This window comes from Peromyscus maniculatus, chromosome 21 (assembly GCF_049852395.1).
Source record: "Peromyscus maniculatus bairdii isolate BWxNUB_F1_BW_parent chromosome 21, HU_Pman_BW_mat_3.1, whole genome shotgun sequence".
NCBI classification, from domain to species: Eukaryota; Metazoa; Chordata; class Mammalia; order Rodentia; family Cricetidae; genus Peromyscus; species Peromyscus maniculatus.
In genome coordinates this window covers 4,438,649-4,460,131 of record NC_134872.1, presented here as the reverse complement: position 1 = coordinate 4,460,131, position 21,483 = coordinate 4,438,649, and the positions used below count along the sequence as shown (strand labels likewise).

At 46.0% G+C, this 21,483-nt stretch overlaps 2 protein-coding genes and 1 long non-coding RNA gene across 9 annotated transcripts in view; 1 reads left to right on the top strand and 2 right to left on the bottom strand.

Moving 5' to 3' along the window:
- Window positions 1-3,680, bottom strand: part of LOC143266828 (H-2 class I histocompatibility antigen, Q10 alpha chain-like) — a 39,349-nt gene extending 35,669 nt beyond the window's left edge. For all 7 annotated transcript variants that reach the window (XR_013046690.1, XR_013046692.1, XR_013046691.1 and 4 more), the window contains exons 1-5: window positions 3,470-3,680; window positions 2,998-3,267; window positions 2,536-2,811; window positions 723-998; window positions 480-596 (exon numbers count right to left, since the gene is read on the bottom strand). Coding sequence is in view for 3 of the 7 variants with exons in the window: in XM_076557266.1 (XP_076413381.1) it covers window positions 480-596; window positions 723-998; window positions 2,536-2,811; window positions 2,998-3,267; window positions 3,470-3,665 (1,135 nt within the window). In the remaining 4 variants the exon portion in view is untranslated. The remainder of the gene's footprint in view (window positions 1-479; window positions 597-722; window positions 999-2,535; window positions 2,812-2,997; window positions 3,268-3,469) is intronic.
- LOC121820889 (H-2 class I histocompatibility antigen, D-D alpha chain-like) overlaps window positions 1-21,483 on the bottom strand; it is a 78,191-nt gene that overhangs the window by 35,669 nt on the left and 21,039 nt on the right. The window lies entirely within an intron of this gene.
- Window positions 3,583-5,096, top strand: LOC143269913 (uncharacterized). The gene is made up of 2 exons (XR_013046709.1): window positions 3,583-4,524; window positions 4,675-5,096. It is a non-coding gene; the product is annotated as an uncharacterized LOC143269913 (long non-coding RNA).

The following is a 21,483-nucleotide window of genomic DNA, read 5'->3' as shown; positions in this document are numbered from 1 at the left end:
GCGGGACTAACAGAGAGGAGAAAGAAAGAACAGGAAGGCAGAAGGAGTCACTGCCAGCCACTGCCATGACAAGCAGCATGTGAAGATGCCAGTAAGCCATGAGCCACGAGGCAAGGTATAGATTTATGGAAATGGATTAATTTAAGATATAAGAACAGTTAGCAAGAAGCCTGCCACGGCCATACAGTTTGTAAGCAATATAAGTCTCTGCGTTTACTTGGTTGGGTCTGAGCGGCTGTGGGACTGGCGGGTGAGAGAGATTTGTCCTGACTGTGGGCAGGGCAGGAAAACTCTAGCTACACCTGTGAGAAGAAAAGGTGTGAGAGACCAGGGAAGACCCCGACCCTAGGAAGGTTCCAAAACTGACAGCAGACCCAGGTTAGAGACAGGAGCAATGAGGGGTGTGGATGTTTCCCATTAGTGAGGCAGAGCACACTTCTAAAAGGGGCTGAGAGAGAACCAGACCTGCCCTTTCCTACCTGTGTTTCTCCTCCTCTTCCTCACAACAGCCACCACAGCTCCAATGATGGCCACAGCTCCAAGAAGAACCAGAACAGCAATGATTGCCATGATGGGGACAGTGGACTGAGGAGGCTCTGGAAGGGAAGGACAGGAAGTGAAGGTTGGGGGTCATGACCCCAGCTGTCAGCCCTGACCCTGCTCATGGTCTGCAGAAGGCTCCAGCTTTCCCTGACCCCAGCTCTGACCCATACCCTCCTTACCCCATCTCAGGGTGAGGGGCTCAGGCAGACCCTCATGGTGCACATGGCATGTGTATCTCTGCTCCTCCCCAGAAGGCACCACCACAGCTGCCCACTTCTGGAAGGTTCCATCCCCAGAAGGTCTGGTCTCCACCAGCTCAATGTCCTGAATCAGATCCTCCCCATCTCTCTGCCAGGTCATGGAGATCTCAGCAGGGTAGAAGCCCAGGGCCCAGCACCTCAGGGTGCGGTCTCCTTTGAGTATGGGGTGATGGGTCACATGTGCCTTCGGGGGATCTGTGAGGACGAATTAATAAATCCCTCAATTAACAAGACAAACTGAAATCTACAAAGACAAAGTTAAACCAATGCTGACACTAAACTGTGTCTGTTTGGACAATTCTGTCATCACACTAGTGACCTCAGGGAGAGCTGGTCCCCTCATCACAGAGCTGCACATTTTCCTGGGGGGACTCAGTAGCTAAGAGGGAATATACATGAGCCAGCAGGTCAGCATGGTCTTCCTCATGTGATGTTCTATAGCATTAGTTAGGTAGTAAAAGAATAGAAGAAGGAAAGGAAAATAATTTATGTATGTGATTAAATTTATATCAAAAAAGAAATTAGGAGAACAGACTACATGAAGGGTTCTACCAACTCCTGCTGCCACCACTGAGGCACAACCACTGTGGCCATCTTGCTGACCAGCATAACTGTCCAAGTAAACAGCCATCACCAAAGTGTGCAGCAGAAATGTGGTAAACCTCTGACACTCAGCCAGAGAAAATGACTCCCCAAGCCCTGCCTCTGGGGGACAAGACACAAGGTATTGTCACCAGGACCCCTGGAAGTGTGCTGTGGAGTCCAGGGCAGCACTCCCTGGGACACAGCGGAGCTCACAGGGGTGTGTGGATCGTCCCTGTCACTCCTGTCCTGGAGCTGCAGAAGACCCTGTCTCTGAGGAAGTTCAATTCCCAATCCACTGGGGCAACACTGTGACTTGTTGGGGCTGAGGGAGAGCAGGAGGGCTCTGGATGTTAATATGGCAGAAAACAGTCTAAGCTCACAGGAGCCTTTCTAGTGTAAAGGAAACACTGACTTGTCTAATTATCCAGATTAGCAGAGTTGTGTCCACCCCACCACCCACCCCCGGCTCCTGTGGAGACTGAAACAGATGATAACAGGAGGCGGGGGGAGAGAAACAGTATCATCCCAGTGAGGGGGATAAAAAAAACTGACTAAAAGCAAAATGACAACTTAAAAAAAAAAAAAGGATGGAAGAAAGAAAAAAAAGAAGAAAAAAAAAACTCCACAAATTAGTATTTGTCCAGTGTACTCCATAAGTGTCCACATGACCATTCTAGGAATACATAGAATTGGTATGTGAGGGATCTGGAGGCATGTATTCTCTGGAAAGTTCTAGAACCTGGGTGAACCAGCCTAGGGTAGGGGCGTCCATGTCTCCCATCAGGAAAGGAGACTTCCGGTCCTGGCGTGTAAGGCTGACACACTCAGATGACAGGACTCAGTTTCCACAGACCCTGGTGTGGGCAGAGACCCCGGCCTGGAGAGGCCATGGCTGACAGCGGCTGCAGACTGCAGGAGCCACTGTGGTTAGGTCGGGATCTCCTCTCCCTCCTCTGAGACAGATTTGCAGCTGTCCTGGGAGAAGGCTGAGCCTGGGGATCAGTGCGGTCCCTGCCATGCTGGATCAGGAGACCCAGGGTCACTGTCTGCCCTGAGACAGGGGCATGACCCCAGCTGAGGGGTTTCTTCTTCCTCAGGACTGAGCCCAGCCCGAGGGCAGAGGGAGGAGCTGCCCGCGGCCCTGCACCTGTGCGCTGCAGTGCGTCCTTCCCGATCTCCAGGTATTTGTGCAGCCACTCCACGCACTGGCCCTCCAGGTAGGCCCTCTGTCTCTCTGCCTCACCAGCCTGCTCCCACTTGCGCCGGGTGATCTGCGCCGCCGTGTCCGCCGCCGTCCACGTCCTCAGGTCGTCGTTCAGGGCGATGTAATCGCGGCCGTCATAGGCGAACTGATAGTACCCGCGGTGGAGGCATCCGTCCAACCCCACTTGACAGGCAGACATACGCTGGAAGGTGTGAGAGCCTGCGGGGATCAGCGGTCAGCCCCGCCCACCCGCGGTCAGCACCGCCCCGCGTCACCGCCCACCCGCCGACTTCCCTAAACAGAAAGGGAAACCGGGTCCCGGTCCCCGACTCCTCCCGAACCTCGGAACCCGGACCCGAACGTAGGGACGTGGAGGGGTCGTGACCTCCGACCCGCGTCACTCACCGCCCTCGCTCTGGTTGTAGTAGCTGAGCAGGATCCTCAGGCTCATTCGGTAAGTCTCCTCATTGTCCTTGGCTCCCTGCGTCTCCCTCTCCCAATACTCCGGCTCCACCTTCTCCATCCACGGCGCCCGCGGCTCCATCCTCGGAGTCTCCGCGTCGCTGTCGAAGCGCACGAACTGCGTGTCGTCCACGTAGCCGACAGCGATGAACCGGGGCTCCCCGAATCCCGGCCGGGACACGATGGTGTGGAAATACCACAGCGAGTGCGAGCCTGGGGGCGGCGCGGGGTGAGACCCCGACCCTCCTCCCGGGACCCCGGGCGGGTGCGCGGGCCGGGAGGGGAGCAGGGCGCGGGGCTCGGGACGCGCTGGAGAAGGGCGGGAGGGTCTGGCTGGGCGACGCGGGGACGCGGCTTCCCCGGGGCCGCCCCCGCGCTCCCCGCAGAGTCGTTTCCCTCCCGACCCCGCACTCACCCGCGGGGGTCCGGGTCGGGGCCAGGGCGGCCGCCTGCAGCAGGAGCAGCGCGCGCGGAGCCATCGCCCCCATCTCGGATCTGGGGCGTCTGAGTTCCGCGGGCTGCGTGGACTTTATAACCCGTGACCGCGGCGACGCTGATTGGTTCTGCGGGATCTCGGCACCCAATGGGAGTGCGAACAGGACAGTTGTCATCAGTGTCCGGGCAGAAGGAGCTGGAGAAGTGGAACTGGGGACCTGGGGGATCCCCAGGCCTGGGTTTCCACCCCAGACCTCACCGCCTGGGGACTGAGACTTTGCTGAACCCTGTGCTGCAGGATGGAGCGCTGTTTGTCATGGTGTCTCTGAGCCGCCTAAGGACAACTGCTCCTCGGATTAGTCAGAATGAAACCTAAGAGCATGAAGTTTCCAGGTAAAATACACACAGCACTTAAAATGAATGTTCACGGAAACAGGTGCTGTCGGAGTCCTGGTGAGGGTGTGGGGCTGCCGTGGACACCTGCATCGGGAGGTGACTGGAGTTTTCACAGCTCTGCTCAAGCACTTTTGACCCTGTGTTATCTGTGACTCTCCGTGCTGGAATCCCACTCTCCTCTGCTTTCACTTTCTACTTCAGTTATGTGTGGCTGGGATTTGAAGAAATCAATTCAAAATCCACAGAAAGAAAAAAAATATAAATTTAATTTAGCTCCACACTACTGAACATAGATGAAACCTTGAATTCGCGGTGTGTACCTCTGCCATGAAAATTATCCTCTGTCCAGTGTCCACACTGAAAAACTCAGAAGCCAACTTTGATCAGATTCAGGGTCCCACAGGCCTGTAACATTCATCTCCCTCATCTCATGAGCTTATAAAGTATGAGAAAATGTCAGAGGGAGAGTGCCATGGATTGTGTAACTTCCACTACTACACTATTATCATTATTCTGCTTTATTATTACAACCACCTGGAGCCACAGATGATCATCTGGGAGAAACACTAGGAGTCTGAGTGTAAGCACCGCACTGTGAAGATAGGATCCTGAGTGAAAAGGCAAAGTCTCAATTTACAGGTGAGATTTCTGAGCCGCCCCCTGCAGGTGAACACAGGAGCCTGGTCTCTGTGGGAGTCTGTGTGGTGCTTGCAGGCCAGCACCTCTGCTTTAAAGAGAAGCTTCTCTCCACTGTATTTCAACCTGCTTGTTCTTGCCATTGTATTCCAGTAGTGACTTTAGATCCAGAGTCTGAAGAGAGGAAGGAAGAGGAGGGTGAGGAGAGGAAGAGAAGGCAGCAGAGTCTGCCTGTGTGTCTCTCCTGGTGTGTTGTGGAATAATCTTTTTGCACAATGTGAAGAAATGTCACTTGCATTGGTTCAATAAAAAGCTATCAGCCAATAGCTGGGCAGGATTATCAGGGCAAAGAGAATGTTGAGAAGAAGGGTGGAGTCTCCAGGAGATGGGGAGAGAAGCAAGATGAACATATTATACCGAGGTAAAGTACAGAGCCACTTGGTAGAACATAGAAAAGAAATATGGGTTAATTTTAGTTATGGGCTTAAGTTATAGATTTAAGTTATAGTTATAAACAAGCCTAAGCTATAGGCCATGAATTCATAATTAATACTAAGTCTCTGTGTGGTTATTTGGGAACTGTCTGGTGGGACATAAAATTCTACTTACAAATGGTGCCCAATGTGGGGCCGTGTGTGTGTGTGTGTGTGTGTGTGTGTGTGTGTGTGTATGTGTGTGTGTATGTGTATGTGAATGTGTGTGTATATATATATAGAGAAAGCTTTAAAAAGTTTCTAAATATACAATAATGGAGTCACACGCAGCTTCCTAGTCTCATGTCTCTCATGCCGGCACGGCACAGAGATGTGTCTCCTGGCAGCTGCTTGTGTGCTTGAGCCGCAAATGTACCATGAGCTGAGCTGAGTGGTTGGTTTAAGGTTTTATCCATGCAGACAGAAAAGGTTACAGATACTCAGTAAAGCATGTTGAGATGAAAAAAAAAAAAATCTCTAAACAGGTTACAGTGTTTAATATATAGCAATGTGCATAGACTTAAGAAAACAAAATGGGTAAAGACATTCACAGGAAAAAATAGTTTAAAAAATGGCAAAGTCTGCCGGGCGGTGGTGGCGCACGCCTTTAATCCCAGCACTCGGGAGGCAGAGGCAGGCGGATCTCTGTGAGTTCGAGGCCAGCCTGGACTACCAAGTGAGTTCCAGGAAAGGCGCAAAGCTACAGAGAAACCCTGTCTCGAAAAACCAAAAAAAAAAAAAAAAAATGGCAAAGTCTTTTAAGAAAGTCTAAAATTAAAAAAAAAAGCCATGTAAAGATGGAACATACACAGGGAGTCTGGATCCTACATGGTTTCCTGTTAACTTTAAATTTTTTAAATGCTAATGTATAAAAAGGAATAGCTGCTAAGAAACATTGGATTATGGAAACTGCTAAATTAAACTAACCTATATATTTTAAAAATGACTTAACTTCAAAATGGAAGCTGGACATTATGTTATGTTGGTTATGAGAGAGAGGTTATGCTTTTGTTTCCTCAGGAAACAAAAGGTTCTGGATTCCTACCAGAAAAAAATAAATAAATAAAATAGAGATCAGAGTTGACCATGGAAGTCTGCTGTGGGATGACCTTTCTGTATGCTGTTAATGTGTGTTGCTCTCATTGGTTAATAATAAAACTGTTTGGGCCAATAGCCAGGCAGGATAAAGTTAGGTGGAAAAAACAAAGTAAGGAGGTAATAAAGAAGGGCACACTTGGAAGAGCTGCGAGCCAGATTGTTGAGGTAATGCCCGCGTTACCGATACCCCTTCACCATGTCCGAGCTAGGGGCTACAGATTAAAAAATAGAGACAAGAGACAGCGAGTCATTCCCCATGGCTGAATGCCGAATGCCAAATGCTGAATGCTGTTTATTGATAGAGGGAGGAAACCTTAAATGCAGGCTTACAACACAATGGAGGATCCCTGGAGGGCAGAAGTTCACTACCCAATGTTCTACATTCTTGCATCTAAGCTGTTTACACAAAATGCAGGATACAGGAACAAAGAACCTCCTGTGATCATTAGGTGAGAAGGAAACCGGCAGGGAATCTGAATAGGGAGGACATCTGGTCAAGGTCGGCAAGCAAGGCAGCAGTCACTCACAGTCGGGGGCCGGGGCCCACAGGTCCCCCCTTTTTATTAAAAAAAATGAGCTTCTGACTTAGGTTGTGTGGGACGTCAGCAGGTCACCTTACCCATCATAGAGACACCTGCCCAGGCCACACAAGTGCTCTGTCTTAGGTTGATGACCGCCCCTCAAGCATTACTCGTCTCTGAATACTCATTATCATACAGACTCAACCACGTGAGCTGTAGAGTAACTGCTGCCAAAGATCTCAAATTGGCGATGGGCTTGCAATCTGTGCAACACAGAAAAGACCAACAGAAGTCCTAACCCACCCATAGCCAGGAGGCTAAAGGCAATTGAGCCATTCCCTTCTTAAACGAGTCTTACTGCAAATTGGAGTCCTTGTAAGATGGTATCCCATAAGCAAATGGAACTTGAGTTTTAATTTTTTTACAACTTTCAAAGTCAATTTTAATGTATAATAGTGGAATTAAATTTATCATGCCCAATAAGATGAAAGATTAACTAACTGTGGTAGATACTTTTGCTGCCAGGGTCTCCATTGTGCTAGCTGTAGTAACCAATTATGAAATGGTAATCCCAGAAACAATAGCAGCAGTGGCCACCATCGCTATAACAGCAAAAATGGCAACAGTGATGTCAGAGTCTCTTCTGGAGCGTGTGAGCATCATCTGTGTCTAACTGGCATGAACACATCTCCAGGAACATGAACCACCAAGGCCCATTTTTCTTGATCCCAGCACTACTTAGGCTGGCAGGTCTGCAAAAGAACAACTGAGAACCATAAAGAAAACAAAAAAACAAAAGCAACAAACAAGGAGCGGAACTAATGGTCTCAATAATGGCTACATTCAGGCTCACAAATTTTAAGGTATCTTCAAAAAGGCTAGATGAATTTCAGGAGGCCAATAAATGTTGCACAGAGCCATTGCTGAAAAGTGGGTACTATACCAGCTTGAAGAGGATTGCAAAATGTTAAAAGGCTTAGCTGGCATGCTACTGTTAGCAAATGAAGGTCATTGACTTTCAGAGCTATCCTTAATCTCCAAGGTGTGATACATTCTCAACATTTTTGAAAAAAGTTACCATACATTACCTTTTGAAGAATCCAACCACATGGCCTACAGTTCCTAGGCTTACAATAATGTTTGCCAAGGCTGGCCATATTGGGCTCTCAATCCCCATTGGCATCAGAAGGGGAGAGTTTTTTGTGAAGGCCCAATAGGTCTCTGCCATGTTGGGATTCAGCAGCAGCCACAGGGCGCACACAGCGTTCAGGAACCCAAAGAGGAACTTCATTGTCCTGTGGAAAGACACAAACAGATCCCCAGGCCCACAACAACACCGGATCGGGTCCCCTCCAAGTGCCAGTAGAAAGATCCTTCCATCGCACAAGAGGATGATTTGCAACAGGAGCCCTCCAGTGCTTATCTGCAGCGGATACTCCAGCAGAATCCACCAATAAAAAATTTAAAATATATAAAACAAGGGAAAGAAAAGAATGTGGAGAGGAGAGATGAGCCCCTAGCTCCCCCCTTTTTACTTTAGCAATATAAGATTCTGAGCTCTGGGTTTGCTCTTCTTCAGGCTGCAGCAGTGAGGCCCACCTGTTGATTCTTTGTAATTCAAATGTCACAGCTCTGTGCTGGCAGGCAGAAAAGGCTCAGTTTTAGCTATCCTGAAATTTCTTAATAGAAAGAGCCTTTTCTTCCTCTGTTTTTACTGTGAAGAGGCTTTTTTCTTTCCTTTGTTTTTCTTTTTTGGGGCCTTTTATTCTTTAGGCCTAGTTTCAATATTTTTCCCCTTTTTACTGGGAAAATCCTTTTTTTTTGATTAAAATTTTCTACCTTTTCTATTGGGAAATTTCCTTTTATTTCCATTCCTTCCCTCTTCTCTACTGGGAAGATTTTCTTTTTTCTTTTTTTCCCCTTTTCTCTATTGAGAAATGTCTTCATCCTTGATTTATTTCCTGTCTCAGGAGCCATTTTATTTCAATCTTTAAAAATTATGCAGTTACCACTTTTTCTTTTGACAAGCATTTTTAGCAACTGTACATTTTGTTGCTCCTTAGATGGGTAGTTTAAATGCCCCATGACACTGCCGATACTGGAGTCCTCTTACCCCGAGAGCACTCCCTCCAGTTCCTAAGATGACAGGCTCCTCTGTCCTTCTTCAGCTGATCCTTTTACTTCTTTAAGCCATATGTTGGGGCTCATTTGTCACTGCCACTTTGGGCACCAATTGTCATGGATTGACACAGCATGGGTGTGTGGGTTCATGGGGATCCATGGAAAGAAGGTTCAGAGGCATCTTAAGAATGAATCTAGCCTTTCATGACTGCAAAGGGGTCCAGCCTCAAAGGACTGAAGCACTTTTCTTCACCCAGGGCATTTTTATTTTCTCTCTATTTATAGTTTAGCCAGTTAATTTCCATATCTCCAAAGCAACCTGAAAGGAGCTCCCAAAGATAAAATGCCAAGTGCAAATTCCTCGATTTCTCAGGTACTATGGTTCTCTGGGTTTCCTGGGCCAAGTTTTGCATAGGCCTTTGATCCTTGGGGGACTCTCAGACAAGATTCACATAAGGTGACAAGAGAAACAAAAGGTGTCAGTTAAACAAAGGATGGATTAGGTCTAGGTGCTACTGTAGATGTAACCAACTGTCTTGTTAAATAAGAAACACAGAACCAATGCAAAGAAGAAAGCCACGAGATCAGAGCTAAGAGCCTTACCCACCTGATGCAGCTTGCCTCTTAAGTCAAGAGACCTCTCTGAAAGAGACCTACTTCCTGTGTGTTTGTCTTTATATAGTCTTTCTGTTCTGCCTTCTCATTGGTTGTAAACCCAAACACATGACTGCCTCGTCACTGCCTGTCTGTAGAGACTTCCAGGTCTTCTATGGTTGGGATTGAGATTAAAGGCGTGTGTCTCCAATGCTGGTGGTATCCTTGAACACACAGAGACCTACCTAGCTCTGTCTACCAAGTGCTGGGATTAAAGGCATGTGCCACTGCTGCCACACTCTTGCTATGGCTCTAATAGCTCTGACCCCCAGGCAACTTTATTTCTTAACATACAATTAAAATCACATTTCAGTACAAATAAAATACCACCATATGCTACTCTCTGGAGCCAGGCCAAGAGTAGCTCAGCAGGAATATAGCCACACAACACTATTTAAAAGTCCAAAGTTCAAAGTTTCTTCTGTGACTCATGACAATCTCTTAATTGTAATCCCTTGTAAATAAGAATAAAAAAGCAGATCACATACTTCCAACACGCAGTGGCACAGGATATACATTACCATTCCAAAAGGAAGGAAGGGGAGCACAGTGAGGAAATACTGGACCAAAGCAAGACCGAAAACAAGCTGGGCAAACTCCAAATCTGTGGGCGCCATGGGCCCTGGCCCCCGACTGTGAGTGGCTGCCACCTTGCTTGCTGACCTTTACCAGGTGTCCTCCCTATTCAGATTCCCTGCCGGTCTCCTTCCCACCTAAGGATCACCGGAGAGCTCACCGGAGGTTCTTTGTTCCTGTATCCTGTATTTTGGTGTAAACAACTTAGATGCAAGAATGTAGAACATTGGGTCTGGAATGTAGACCATTGGTAGTGAACTTCTGCCCTCAGGGGGTTCCTCTATTTGTGTTGTAAGCCTGTATTTAAGGTTTCTTCCCTCTTTCAATAAAGGGCATTCGGCATTCAGCCATGGCGAATGACTCGCTGTCTTTTGTCTCTATTTTTAATCTGCAGCCCTTCGCTCGGACATGGTGAGCGGGTATCGGTAATTCGGGCGTTACCACTACAAATGGAGGTCCCACCAAGATCTGGGAAAGAAGGAACGAGCTGACAGACACTCTTGGAAGGCTGGCCGGCATTTTAAAGAAAAAGAGTGAATTGAAATGGGTGCAGCTAGCTCATGGTCAGTTAATTGGACTGTTGAAGCAGGAAGGCACCAAAGTTAAGTAAGGGCAAGACAGCTAAAGATTTTAAATGAAAAAGGAAATCTTCCCAATAGAGAAGAGGGGAGGAAAGGAAATTTTCCGTTTGAAAAGGGAGAAAAAATTTTAAAAAGAAAAAAGAATTTTCTCGGTAAAAAGGGGAAAAATTTTTAAAACTAGGCCTAAAGATTGGGGCCCTGTAGAGGAAGGATGAAGGAAAGAGAGAAGCCTCTTCCCAGTGGTAATTGAGGATGTAAAGACTTTTTCCAGTTGTAGAGTTTTCAGGATAGCTGAAAACTCTTGAGTTTTTTCTTCCTGTCAGTGCAGAGCGGCAGCATCTGAATTACAAAGAATCGGCAGGTAGGCCTCATTGCTGCTGGATGAACAGCAAGGGAGGCCAGAGCTTAAAGTTTGGCTGTCTGTTTGCTTAATTTTGGTTCAAATGTTTTTAATTTTTCCCTCAGAGTGGGAATAATTCAATATTTAGGACTCCTTCGTGGGAAATGTTTTTCTGTTTTCCCCTATGGTGGGAATAACTCGTTATTAGGTAGTTCCTTCATGAGAGTAGGAAGTTTAAACGTTGAGTTTGTATGTGTGGGGTGCGCCCAGCAGCGGTGGTGGACAAAGGCGTGTGCAGCACATGCAAGATGGCCCAAAGCAGCAGGCAGACAGGTACGTGCCGGTGGGAGGCAAGGCCGTGATGGAGTGCAGCCCAGGCAGGTGCTGGCAATAGAGCCTGAGCACTGGGCAGAGCCAGCGAGCTGGGGCCGAAAAGGGACTAGCACTAAAAGTTTAAATGGGCCTAACTTCTGGTAAAAAATGGTTTCAGTCAGGACAATGAATACTAAGTCATGCTGTTTGAATAAAGGATGTTCTGTTTTTTTGATTGTCTTGATAAATGTTTGGATGAATGTTTGGATCCTCATTGTAGATAAACGAGAGGAAATTCATAATTTTAAACTATATATTAGGTATGGTCTTGTCTGTTGATCATTACTGAAAATTTGGCTCTGCAATTTAAGTTGCTTTCTAGAAATTCTTGGTTTAATTCTATAAAAATATAATACCTGAAATTAATTGGGTTATTAGCTTATTAAATAATGTTGCTAAGATAAACCCATATATGGTAATCTCTTCCTGATAAAAAGGTTACAAAATTATTTTTCCAGGAAATAAAATACAGGTAAATTGTTTGGTCCACATTGTTAATAATTGGCTATTTGTGCTAATGTGTTATTTGGGATCTATAAAAAAGAATCCTCTTTTTAAGATTTTATAAAATACTACTGAAGAGTATTACCTAAAGTTTACCTTTTCAAATCCTATAGTGATTGCATTTAATGCTTTTATAATTGGCATATGTAAAAAGAACCATGGAAACAGAAACTGATGGTAGAATTGCTCAATTATTATTGCTTTCATACTTTAAATTCAAAATGGCGCCGATATATAGAACTAGAGGCTTTAGAAGTACAGGAAAAAAGGTTAAGGATGTAAAGAATCATTGTCTTCATGCTTTTGCTTACATGAGAGTGCCAAAATACATAAAGACTGATAATGGTCCCGCCTACAGTAGTATGGGATTTTCAAAATTCTGCCTAGATTTTTCTATTGTTAATAAGACTGGTATTCCTTATAATCCTCAAGGGCAGGCTATTGTAGAATGCTGCCATCGTACCTTAAAATCTTATATTACTAAGTAAAAAGGGGGGAGCTAGGGGCTCATCTCTCCTCTCCACATTCTTTTCTTTCCCTTGTTTTATATATTTAAAATTTTTTATTGGTGGATTCTGCTGGAGTATCTGCTGCAGATATGCACTGGAGGGCTCCTGTTGCAAATCATCCTTTGGTGCGATGGAAGGATCTTTCTACTGGCACTTGGAGGGGACCCGATCCGGTGTTGGTGTGGACCCGGGGATCTGTTTGTGTCTTTCCACAGGACAATGAGGTTCCTCTTTGGGTTCCTGAACGCTGTGTGCGCCCTGTGGCTGCTGCTGAATCCCAACATGGCAGAGACCTATTGGGCCTTCGTAAAAACTCTCCCCTTCTGATGCCAATGGGGATTGAGAGCCCAATACGGCCTGCCTTGGCAAACATTATTGTAAGATTAGGAACTGTAGCTATGTGGTTGGATTCTTCAAAAGGTAATGTATGGTAACTTTTTTCAAAAATGTTGAGAATGTATCACACCTTAGAGATTAAGGATAACTCTGAAGGTCAATGAACTTCATTTGCTAACTGTAGCATGCCAGCTAAGCCTTTTTTTGCAATTTATAAGCCCCCTCAAGCTGGTGTAGTACCTACTTTTCAGGAATGGCTCTGTTCAACATTTATTGACCTCCTGAAATTCATCTAGCCTTTTTGAAGATACCTTAAAAAATTGTGAGCCTGAATGTAGCCATTATTGAGACCATTAGTTCTGCTCCTTGTTTGCTGTTTTTGTTTTTTGTTTTCTTTATGTTTCTCAGTTGTTCTCTTGCAGACCTGCCAGCCTAAGTAGTGCTGGGATCAAGAAAAATGGGCCTTGGTGGTTCGTGTTCCTGGAGCCGTGTCCATGCCAGTGGACCGTAGCAGCTAGACACAGATGATGCTCACACGCTCCAGAAGAGACTCTGACATTACTGTTGCCGTTGTTGCTGCTATTTTTTCTGGGATTGCTATTTCATAATTGGTTACTACAGCTAGCACAATGGAGACCCTGGCAGCAAAAGTAGCTACCACAGTTAGTTAATCTTTCTTCTTATTGGGCATGATCAATTTAATTCCACTATTATACATTAAAATTGGCTTTGAAAGTTGTAAAATTATTAAAACTCAAGTTCTATTTGCTTATGGGATACCACCTTACAGGACTCCAATTTGCAGTAAGGCTCGTTTTAAATAGGGAATGGTTCAATTGCCTTTAGCCTCCTGGCTATGGGTGGGTTAGGACTTCTGTTGGTCTTTTCTGTGTTGCACAGATTGCAAGCCCAGTGCCACTTTGAGATCTTTGGCAGCAGTCACTCTACAGCTCACATGGTTGAGTCTGTATGATAATGAGTATTCAGAGACGGGTAATTCTTGAGGAGTGGCCATCAACCTAAGACAGAGCACTTGTGTGGCCTGGGCAGGTGTCTCTATGACGGGTAAGGTGACCTGCTGACGTCCCACGCAACCTAAGTCAGAAGCTCATTTAATAAAAAGGGGGGACCTGTGGGCGCCATGGGCCCTGGCCACCGACTGTGAGTGGCTGCCACCTTGCTTGCTGACCTTTATCAGATGTCCTCCCTATTCAGATTCCCTGCCGGTCTTCTTCCCACCTAAGGATCACCAGAGAGCTCACTGGAGGTTCTTTGTTCTTGTATCCTGTATTTTGGTGTAAACAACTTAGATGCAAGAATGTAGAACATTGGGTCTGGAATGTAGACCATTGGTAGCAAACTTCTGCCCTCAGGGGGTTCCTCCATTTGTGTTGTAAACCTGTATTTAAGGTTTCTTCCCTCTTTCAATAAAGGGCATTTGGCATTCAGCCATGGTGAATGACTCACTGTCTCTTGTCTCTATTTTTAATCTGCAGCCCTTCGCTCGGACATGGTGAGCGGGTATCGGTAATGCGGGCGTTACCGCTACACAAATCTGCATCTCCATCTCTGATGTCAAACTGCACTTTAGATCTCCAAGTTCTTTCAGCTCTTTTGACTGCCACACACTTCTCTCTTGGTCTGGTTCTACTTTTCACACCTGTCCTTCAGAGGTGTCTCATGACTGTGGCATCCCCAACATTTGGGGTCTCCATTGAAATCCAGGCTTCACTTTCACACCTTTGTACAGTATCCTCTCTGGGCCTCCATGTAGGAGACCCTGACACACACAGCTGTCCTCAGCTGTTTTCCTGAGCTGCAGAGGGAGATTCTACAACCCCATGGACCACTTCCTCCATGGACAACACTTTGTCCTTACTGGAGTAGAATCTTATTCTGGCTGTGGATTTGCCTTTCCTGCTCATAATGCTTCTGACAAACCCACCATCCACGGACTTAGAGCATGCCTTATTCACTGCCATGTTGCTTCTGACAAGGAACTCACTTCACAGCCAGAGAAGTGGGACAGTAGACTGGTGATCACGGAATCTTCTAGTTTTACCATGTTCCCACCATCCTGAAGCAGCTGGATTGATAGAAAGATGGAATGGCCTTTTGAAGACATAGTTACAGCACCAATTAGCTGACAGTATCCTGGAGGGCTAAGTTGGGGTTTCCAGAAGGTGGTGTATGCTTGGAATCAATGTCCAAAACATTGATACAGTTTCTCCGATAGCCAGGACCCATGGGTCAGGAATCACAGGGTAGAAAAAGGGACAGTTCTACTTACTGTCACCTCTAGTGACCACTAGGAATGTTTTTGCTTTCTGTCCTTAAGTTCTGCTGACCTAGAAGTTTTTATCCCACAGTGCAGAGAGCTCCTGCAAGGAGACACAACAAACATTGCACTGAACTGGAAGCTCAGACTTCCCCCTGGACACTTTGGACCTCTGATGTCCTTCAGCCAACAGACTAAGAAAGGAATAACAGTGTTAGGAGAAGTGACTGATTCAGATTACCAAGGGAAAATTGGACTTCTTCTCCATGATGGAGAAAAGAAAGACTATGTTGCCATGTAGTTGTGATGCACTCAAGAGTCAGAGGCAGGTGATCTTTGAGTTTGAGGCCAGTCTGGTCTACAGAGTGAGTTCCAGGACAGCAGGGGCTACACAGAGAAACCCTGTCTCAACAAACAAAGAAACAAAGAGTCTTAGTTGGGGTTTCTATTGCTGTGAAGAGACACCATGACCATGGCAACTCTTTTTTTTTTTTTTTTTTTTCAAGACAGGGTTTCTCTATGTAGCTTTGCGCCTTTCCTGGAACTCACTTGGTAGCCCAGGCTGGCCTCGAACTCACAGAAATCCGCCTGCCTCTGCCTCCCGAGTGCTGGGATTAAAGGCGTGCGCCACCACCGCCCGGCTCATGGCAACTGTTATAAAGGAAAACATTTATTGAGACTGGCCTACAGTTCAGTGGTTTAGTTCATTACCATCATGGCAGGCAGCATGCAGGCAGACATGGTGCTGGAGAAAGAGCTGAGAGTTCTTCATCTTGAACCACAGGCAACAGTAAGTGAACTGTGTCTACACTAAGTACAACTTGAGCCTAGGAGACCTCAAAGCCCACCCCCACAATGACACCCTTTTTCAAACAAGGCCTCACATACTCCAACAAGACCACACCTCCTAATAGTGCCACTCCCTTTGGGGACCACTTTCTTTCAAACCACTACACAAAGAAACAAACCAACCAACCAAACAAACAAAAAAACCCAAAAGAAACAAAGAAAGAGAGAGAGAGAGAGAGAGAGAGAGAGAGAGAGAGAGAGAGAGAGAGAGAGAGAGAAAGAAAAGATAAGTAGATAGACAGATAAATGAATATGTCTGGAGTGCAGAAGATCCTTTAGGGCATCTCTTGGAGCTACTGTGCCCTATGACTGAAGTCAATGGGAAATTACAACAGCCTAATCCAGGCAGGATGACAAAGGGCACAGGCCCTCAGGAATGTAGATATGGGTCACTTCTCCAGGAAAAGAGCCAAGACCCACTGAGGTGCTTGCCAAGCAGAAGGAAACACAGAATGGGTAGTGGAGGAAGGGAGTTATCAATACCAGCCAGGCCATGTCACTGGTTGCAGAAATGCTGATTATAATTGACATGAATGTTTCTATCATTTTTGTTAATGTTTTTGTACAGATATTCGTGTTTTCTTTCCTCATTTTCTTTATCATGTGATGTAACATCAATTAAGATAATTATCAATGGTTATCATATTTAAGTTTGAAATACTAAAAGAATGTTTGTCAAGGGACATTGTTACGTATTTTACATTTGTAGTGCACTTTTGGTTGTGTGAGGGATAGTTACACCATGTTAGATGTAATTATTACCAGGTTAAATATATAGTGCATTTGTGATTGTATATGGAATAATTATATCATGTTTAGACATTATTATGATTGGTTGTTGATTTCATTTGGGAATTAATCAAGCCATAAGGAGATATGATTGTGTGTCAGGTTGGTGTGGGATAGACTTGTGATGGCTGTTCTTGGATGTCAACTTGACTCCATCTGGAATTAACTAAACCCCCAAATGGAGGGCTCATCTGTGAGGGATTTTTACTTAATTTAAAGTGGGAAATTCAACTTCTGATCCAGATCTTTGCAGCATGAAGATACACTTTTAATACAGAAAGTTGAGCTCTATGATGGGCCATGCCTTCTGCTGGAAGCCTGTGTAAGGACATGGAAGAAGGAAGCTCTTGCTCTTGGCCTGCTTTCCCTTGCCTTGGCAGCAAGTCCGTTCCTTCACTGGTATTAGAGCTACGTCTTCAGGATTCCAGCATATACAGAAGACCAGCTGAGACATCCAACCTCATGAACTGAGCAATTACTGGATTCCAGGACTTTCTATTAATAACCAGTTGGACCACAGCCTGTAAGTCATTCTAATTCACCCCCTTTGTATATGTGTCTGTCTTTATTTCATATATACATATTCATTCTATAAGTTCTGTTACTATAAAGAACCCTGACTAATATATAGACCCAGAAAAGGCTGTGAAAACATGGCATGTGATGTGGAACCATGGAGTTGGCCTGGTGGCCTAGCTGCCTTGAGAGGCATGCATCATACGTTTTATCAGGTTGGAGTCCATGGCTCCTGGAGCACAACGTGCCTTCCAGTTCCTGAGAGACAGATGCACTCCTTCAGGCAGTTAAACATTCAGGCCACTCTCTGTTCCTCTGTATGTCCCCTTAGTCGTCAAGGAAGCACGAGAGCTTGATAGCAAATAGGTCTTAGACATCAATCTTGTGTACCCAGTACAGCTTGCAGACTCGGTTGTAATCCTGGCAACTACGGGTTGTCTTCTGACCCACACATGCACCTTAACTGGGGTGTGCCCTCATTCCCACACTATACATATACAGTAATGCTATACATACATAAGTAGTTTAAAATTTCTTTGTATGACTTGACCTTAAATCCTTCTGACAGCTTCTCCTCACAGTGTGGGTTTTGGACAGAAACAAATTCACCCACTGGAAGTCTGGAGGAAAACTGGACCCAATGTATGCACTTGTGTTTCTGTGTTCTTTAACATGAAATCTTGTTTCCTCTTGATTTTCGTTACATTGATTTTCTATTTCTGTGAGGGCATGGGTGTGTCATGATGCCTGTGTGAGGCTCAGAGGATAACTTCTGGGAGTTGTTTTTTCCCTTCATGTGGCTTCCCTGGATCGAGCTCAGGTCATGAAGCTTGGGGACAAGCCCCTTCACCCCCTGAGCCATCTCGATGGTCCCCTTGGAGACCAGTGGGTTTGGACTTTTCCTCTTGAAGGTTCCCTACATTCCTGGGTTTGGCTCACAGGAGAGCCGGCCACCCTGACATTAGAAAAGGCGTTTCCTGGCCTCACATGTAGCAGCGTTGCCTTGGGTGACTCTGGAGAACCCCGCCTTCTTGCCCAGGTCCCAGCTGCAGGAGTGTCAGCCAGCTGCTGCCTGGAAGATCCCAGATTGCACTGAGAGCTTGGGTGTCACTGTGTGTGTTAGTCACTGTGGTCGTTTGAGTGAGATGACCCCACATCTTGGTCATTTGAATACTCAGTTCCCAGTGAAGGCTCCATGGCTGATTGTGCACGCTGCTCTTGCAGAGAGAGGACCTGAGTTTGCTTCTGGCATTTACAAAGGACAGTTCACAGTTCCCTGTCACTCAGTTCCAGGGGACCCAACATCCTCCTTGACACTGTACTACATGCACAAACCCACACTCAGACACACGCATGCAATTAAACATAAAAATGAAATATTTAAATACTCTCAGGTTAGGCTGGAGAAACAGTTCAGAGGTTTAGAGCACTGGCTGCTCTTTCAAGAGGTCCTAAGTTCAATTCCCAACATCACATGATGGCTCACAGCCATCTATAATGAGGTCTGATGCCCTCTTCTGGCATGAAGACAAAATGCAGGCAGATAAATATAAATAAACAAACAAATAAATAAATAAAAACATCTTTGTCACCCCTGTACCCCGCCACCACCACCCCCCCGGGGCTGAGGACTGAACCCAGGGCCTTGCACTTGCTAGGCAAGCTCTCTACCACTGAGCTAAATCCCCAACCCCAATAAATAAGTCTTGTAATAAAAGAAAGCTTAAAAACATCCAGGTTGAACTGGGCATGGTGGGCAGGCTTTAACCCCACTATTTGGAAGGCAGAGCCAGGTAGATCTCTGTGAATTCAAGTCCAGCCAGGGTACATAGTGAGACCCTGTTATAAGTAAAAAAGCTAAGGTTGAGACAATGCAGGAAGACATTCGACTATGGGTACTTCCAAACCAACATGCATCCATGTGCCAATATTGGTACACACAGACAGACAATATACATCCCCTCTCATATTGTACGATGAAGTGCTATTTCCTTCATGAGGCAGGAGGATCATTAGTTTAACCCAATCTGCTCCACTATGTGAGTTCCTGGACAAGGTAGGTAACTTGGTGAATCTGAGAAAAAAAAAAAAATGAAGGTGATATGGTGGCTGATCCTGCCATGCCAGCTCTCAGGAAGTTAAGGCAGAAGGATTGCATGGAGTTCTATGCCAACCTGGGCTACATAGTGGGTTCAAGTCCAACCTGGGCTACAGTGTGAAACTCTCTCCAAAACACAAACAAAAATCAAGTAAAAGAGGATACAGGTGCACACCACCATGTCTGCTTTCCTGGGGCATTCTTGATCTATCAGCACAAACAGAATAGAGGAAAATGTTCCTTGACGATCATCTGAAGCTGTTGAGAACGTCCCATACCATAAACTGTCCCCTCAAAACACGGGGAATGGAAATGTATTCTCAGCGCTTTTGGAAAACAACTCTATCTGTAAGAGTCAAGGAGGGAGAATGGTGACCTTTGGCCTGTCCATCCCATCTGAAACCCTGGAACATCTAGACCCTCCTGCCCCAGACCCTGGCCTGCAAACTTTTATACAAACAGTGTCTGTGGAGTGTCCATTGGTAGACTCAGGGGAGGGCAGAGCTGAATGCCTACACCCAGGGCCCTGACCCTCAGGGATCTTATGTCCTACATGGGTAGACACCACCCAAATAAACACCTACAAATGCAGAGGTGTGACCACGCCAGCGCTCCATGGAAGCTACACTTGGGAGTGAGGTGCTGAAGAGGAGATTGGAGTCTAAAAGGAAGGTTTCAAACCTTCCCCGAGAAGCTGCGGTCTGAGTGTGAAGTGGAGCTAACTAGGGGGACCCAGAGGCAGGAGCCTTCAGGTCAGGGCTCAGCAAACCCCAGGCTGTCTGCAGGTGGAAGCAGGGCAGGACTGGAACTGGAGTCCATTGAGTGAAGTGAGGAGTGAACAGTGAGCAGTGGGGCTGGAGAGATGGGGCCACCCTCACAGGGCCTTGGAGACCAGGTTAAGGATGTGAGACCTGTCAGTGGAACACCATTGAATGGGTTTAGCCAGGGAATGATACAGTCAGATTGTGTTTTTCATGATGGCCTTTAATCCCTCTAACCCCAGCATTTGGGAGGCAGAGACAGGTGCATCTCTATGAGTTTGAGGCCAGCCTGATCTACACAGAGCTTTGGGTGTCATCAAGAATTTCTGGAAAGAAGCAGTGTCTACAAAGACTAATTGGTTAAAACTACAGTGATGTGGAGAGGTTGGGATGATGCAGGTCCAGAGGCTAATTATCTCAAATTGGACTAGCCTCAGACTCCTGAAGAGCCATTTTGCCCACCTCTGAGTGGAAACTAACACCCAATGACTAATAGATTAAAAAAAAAACATAAGCCAAGCGGTGGTTGTTATTTAGCGGTGCTCTAACCCTGCGAGGAAATGTCATGCAACATGACAGAATTCACTACCAAGAGTTTTATTAAGATGAAAGAGACACATGAGTGCTCAGGCCTTTGGAGAGACACATGTGTGAGGAAGAAGAAGAAGGAGGAGGAGGAGGAGGAGGAGGAGAAGAAGAAGAAGGAAGAAGAAGGAAGCTGGGAATATGGCGCCGGCTTATAAAGGCTGGGTGGTGCAGCGTGTACACAGGTTGACCTACTCCAGGCATGTGCAGATCACATGGTTGTGTTATGTGCTCTTACGCAACCATGCAAAGCCACAGGGTCCTGGTCATATGAGACATCCTGACCCGGAAATGGCTATTTTGACCTGGAACTGACTAGGCGGAAGGGTCTAGGTCTGCCAGGTCTGCCAGGCATGAGCAAACATGCCCAACTGTGGGGCGTGTTGTGAATCCATCAATGGTGGCTCACGTCTTTAATCCCAGCACTCGGGAGGCAGAGGCAGGTGTATCTCTGTGAATTTGAGGCCAGCCTGGTCTACAAAGTGAGTTCCAGGAAAGGCAACAAAACTACACAGAGAAACCCTGTCTCAAAAAACCAAAAAACAAAAAAAAAAAAAAAAAAAAAAAAAACCCTTTGAAATCTATTAACTTAGTGACCACTGGCTTTCACAGACCCAAAAGCTAAGAATGGCACCAAATAGAATCTGAGGCCCGTGGGGGAAGGGCTTATGGAGCCATGTGCTAGCAAAGCTGCTCCCCAGGGAAAGTGTGGAGAGTGGAACCCAAGCTGTTTACAAAAAAAAAAAAAAAAAAAAAAAAAAAAAAGATTGGAGTGTCAGGTCAAGAAAGATGATGTCGGGCTGGAGAGATGGCTCAGAGGTTAAGAGCACTGACTGCTCTTCCAGAGGACCTGAGTTCAATTCCCAGCAACCACATGGTGGCTCACAACCATCTGTAATGAGATCTGGTGCCCTCTTCTGACCTGCACCCATACATGCTGTATACATAATAAATAAATAAATCTTTAAAAAAAATAGAAGGATGATGTCAGTACATAATTC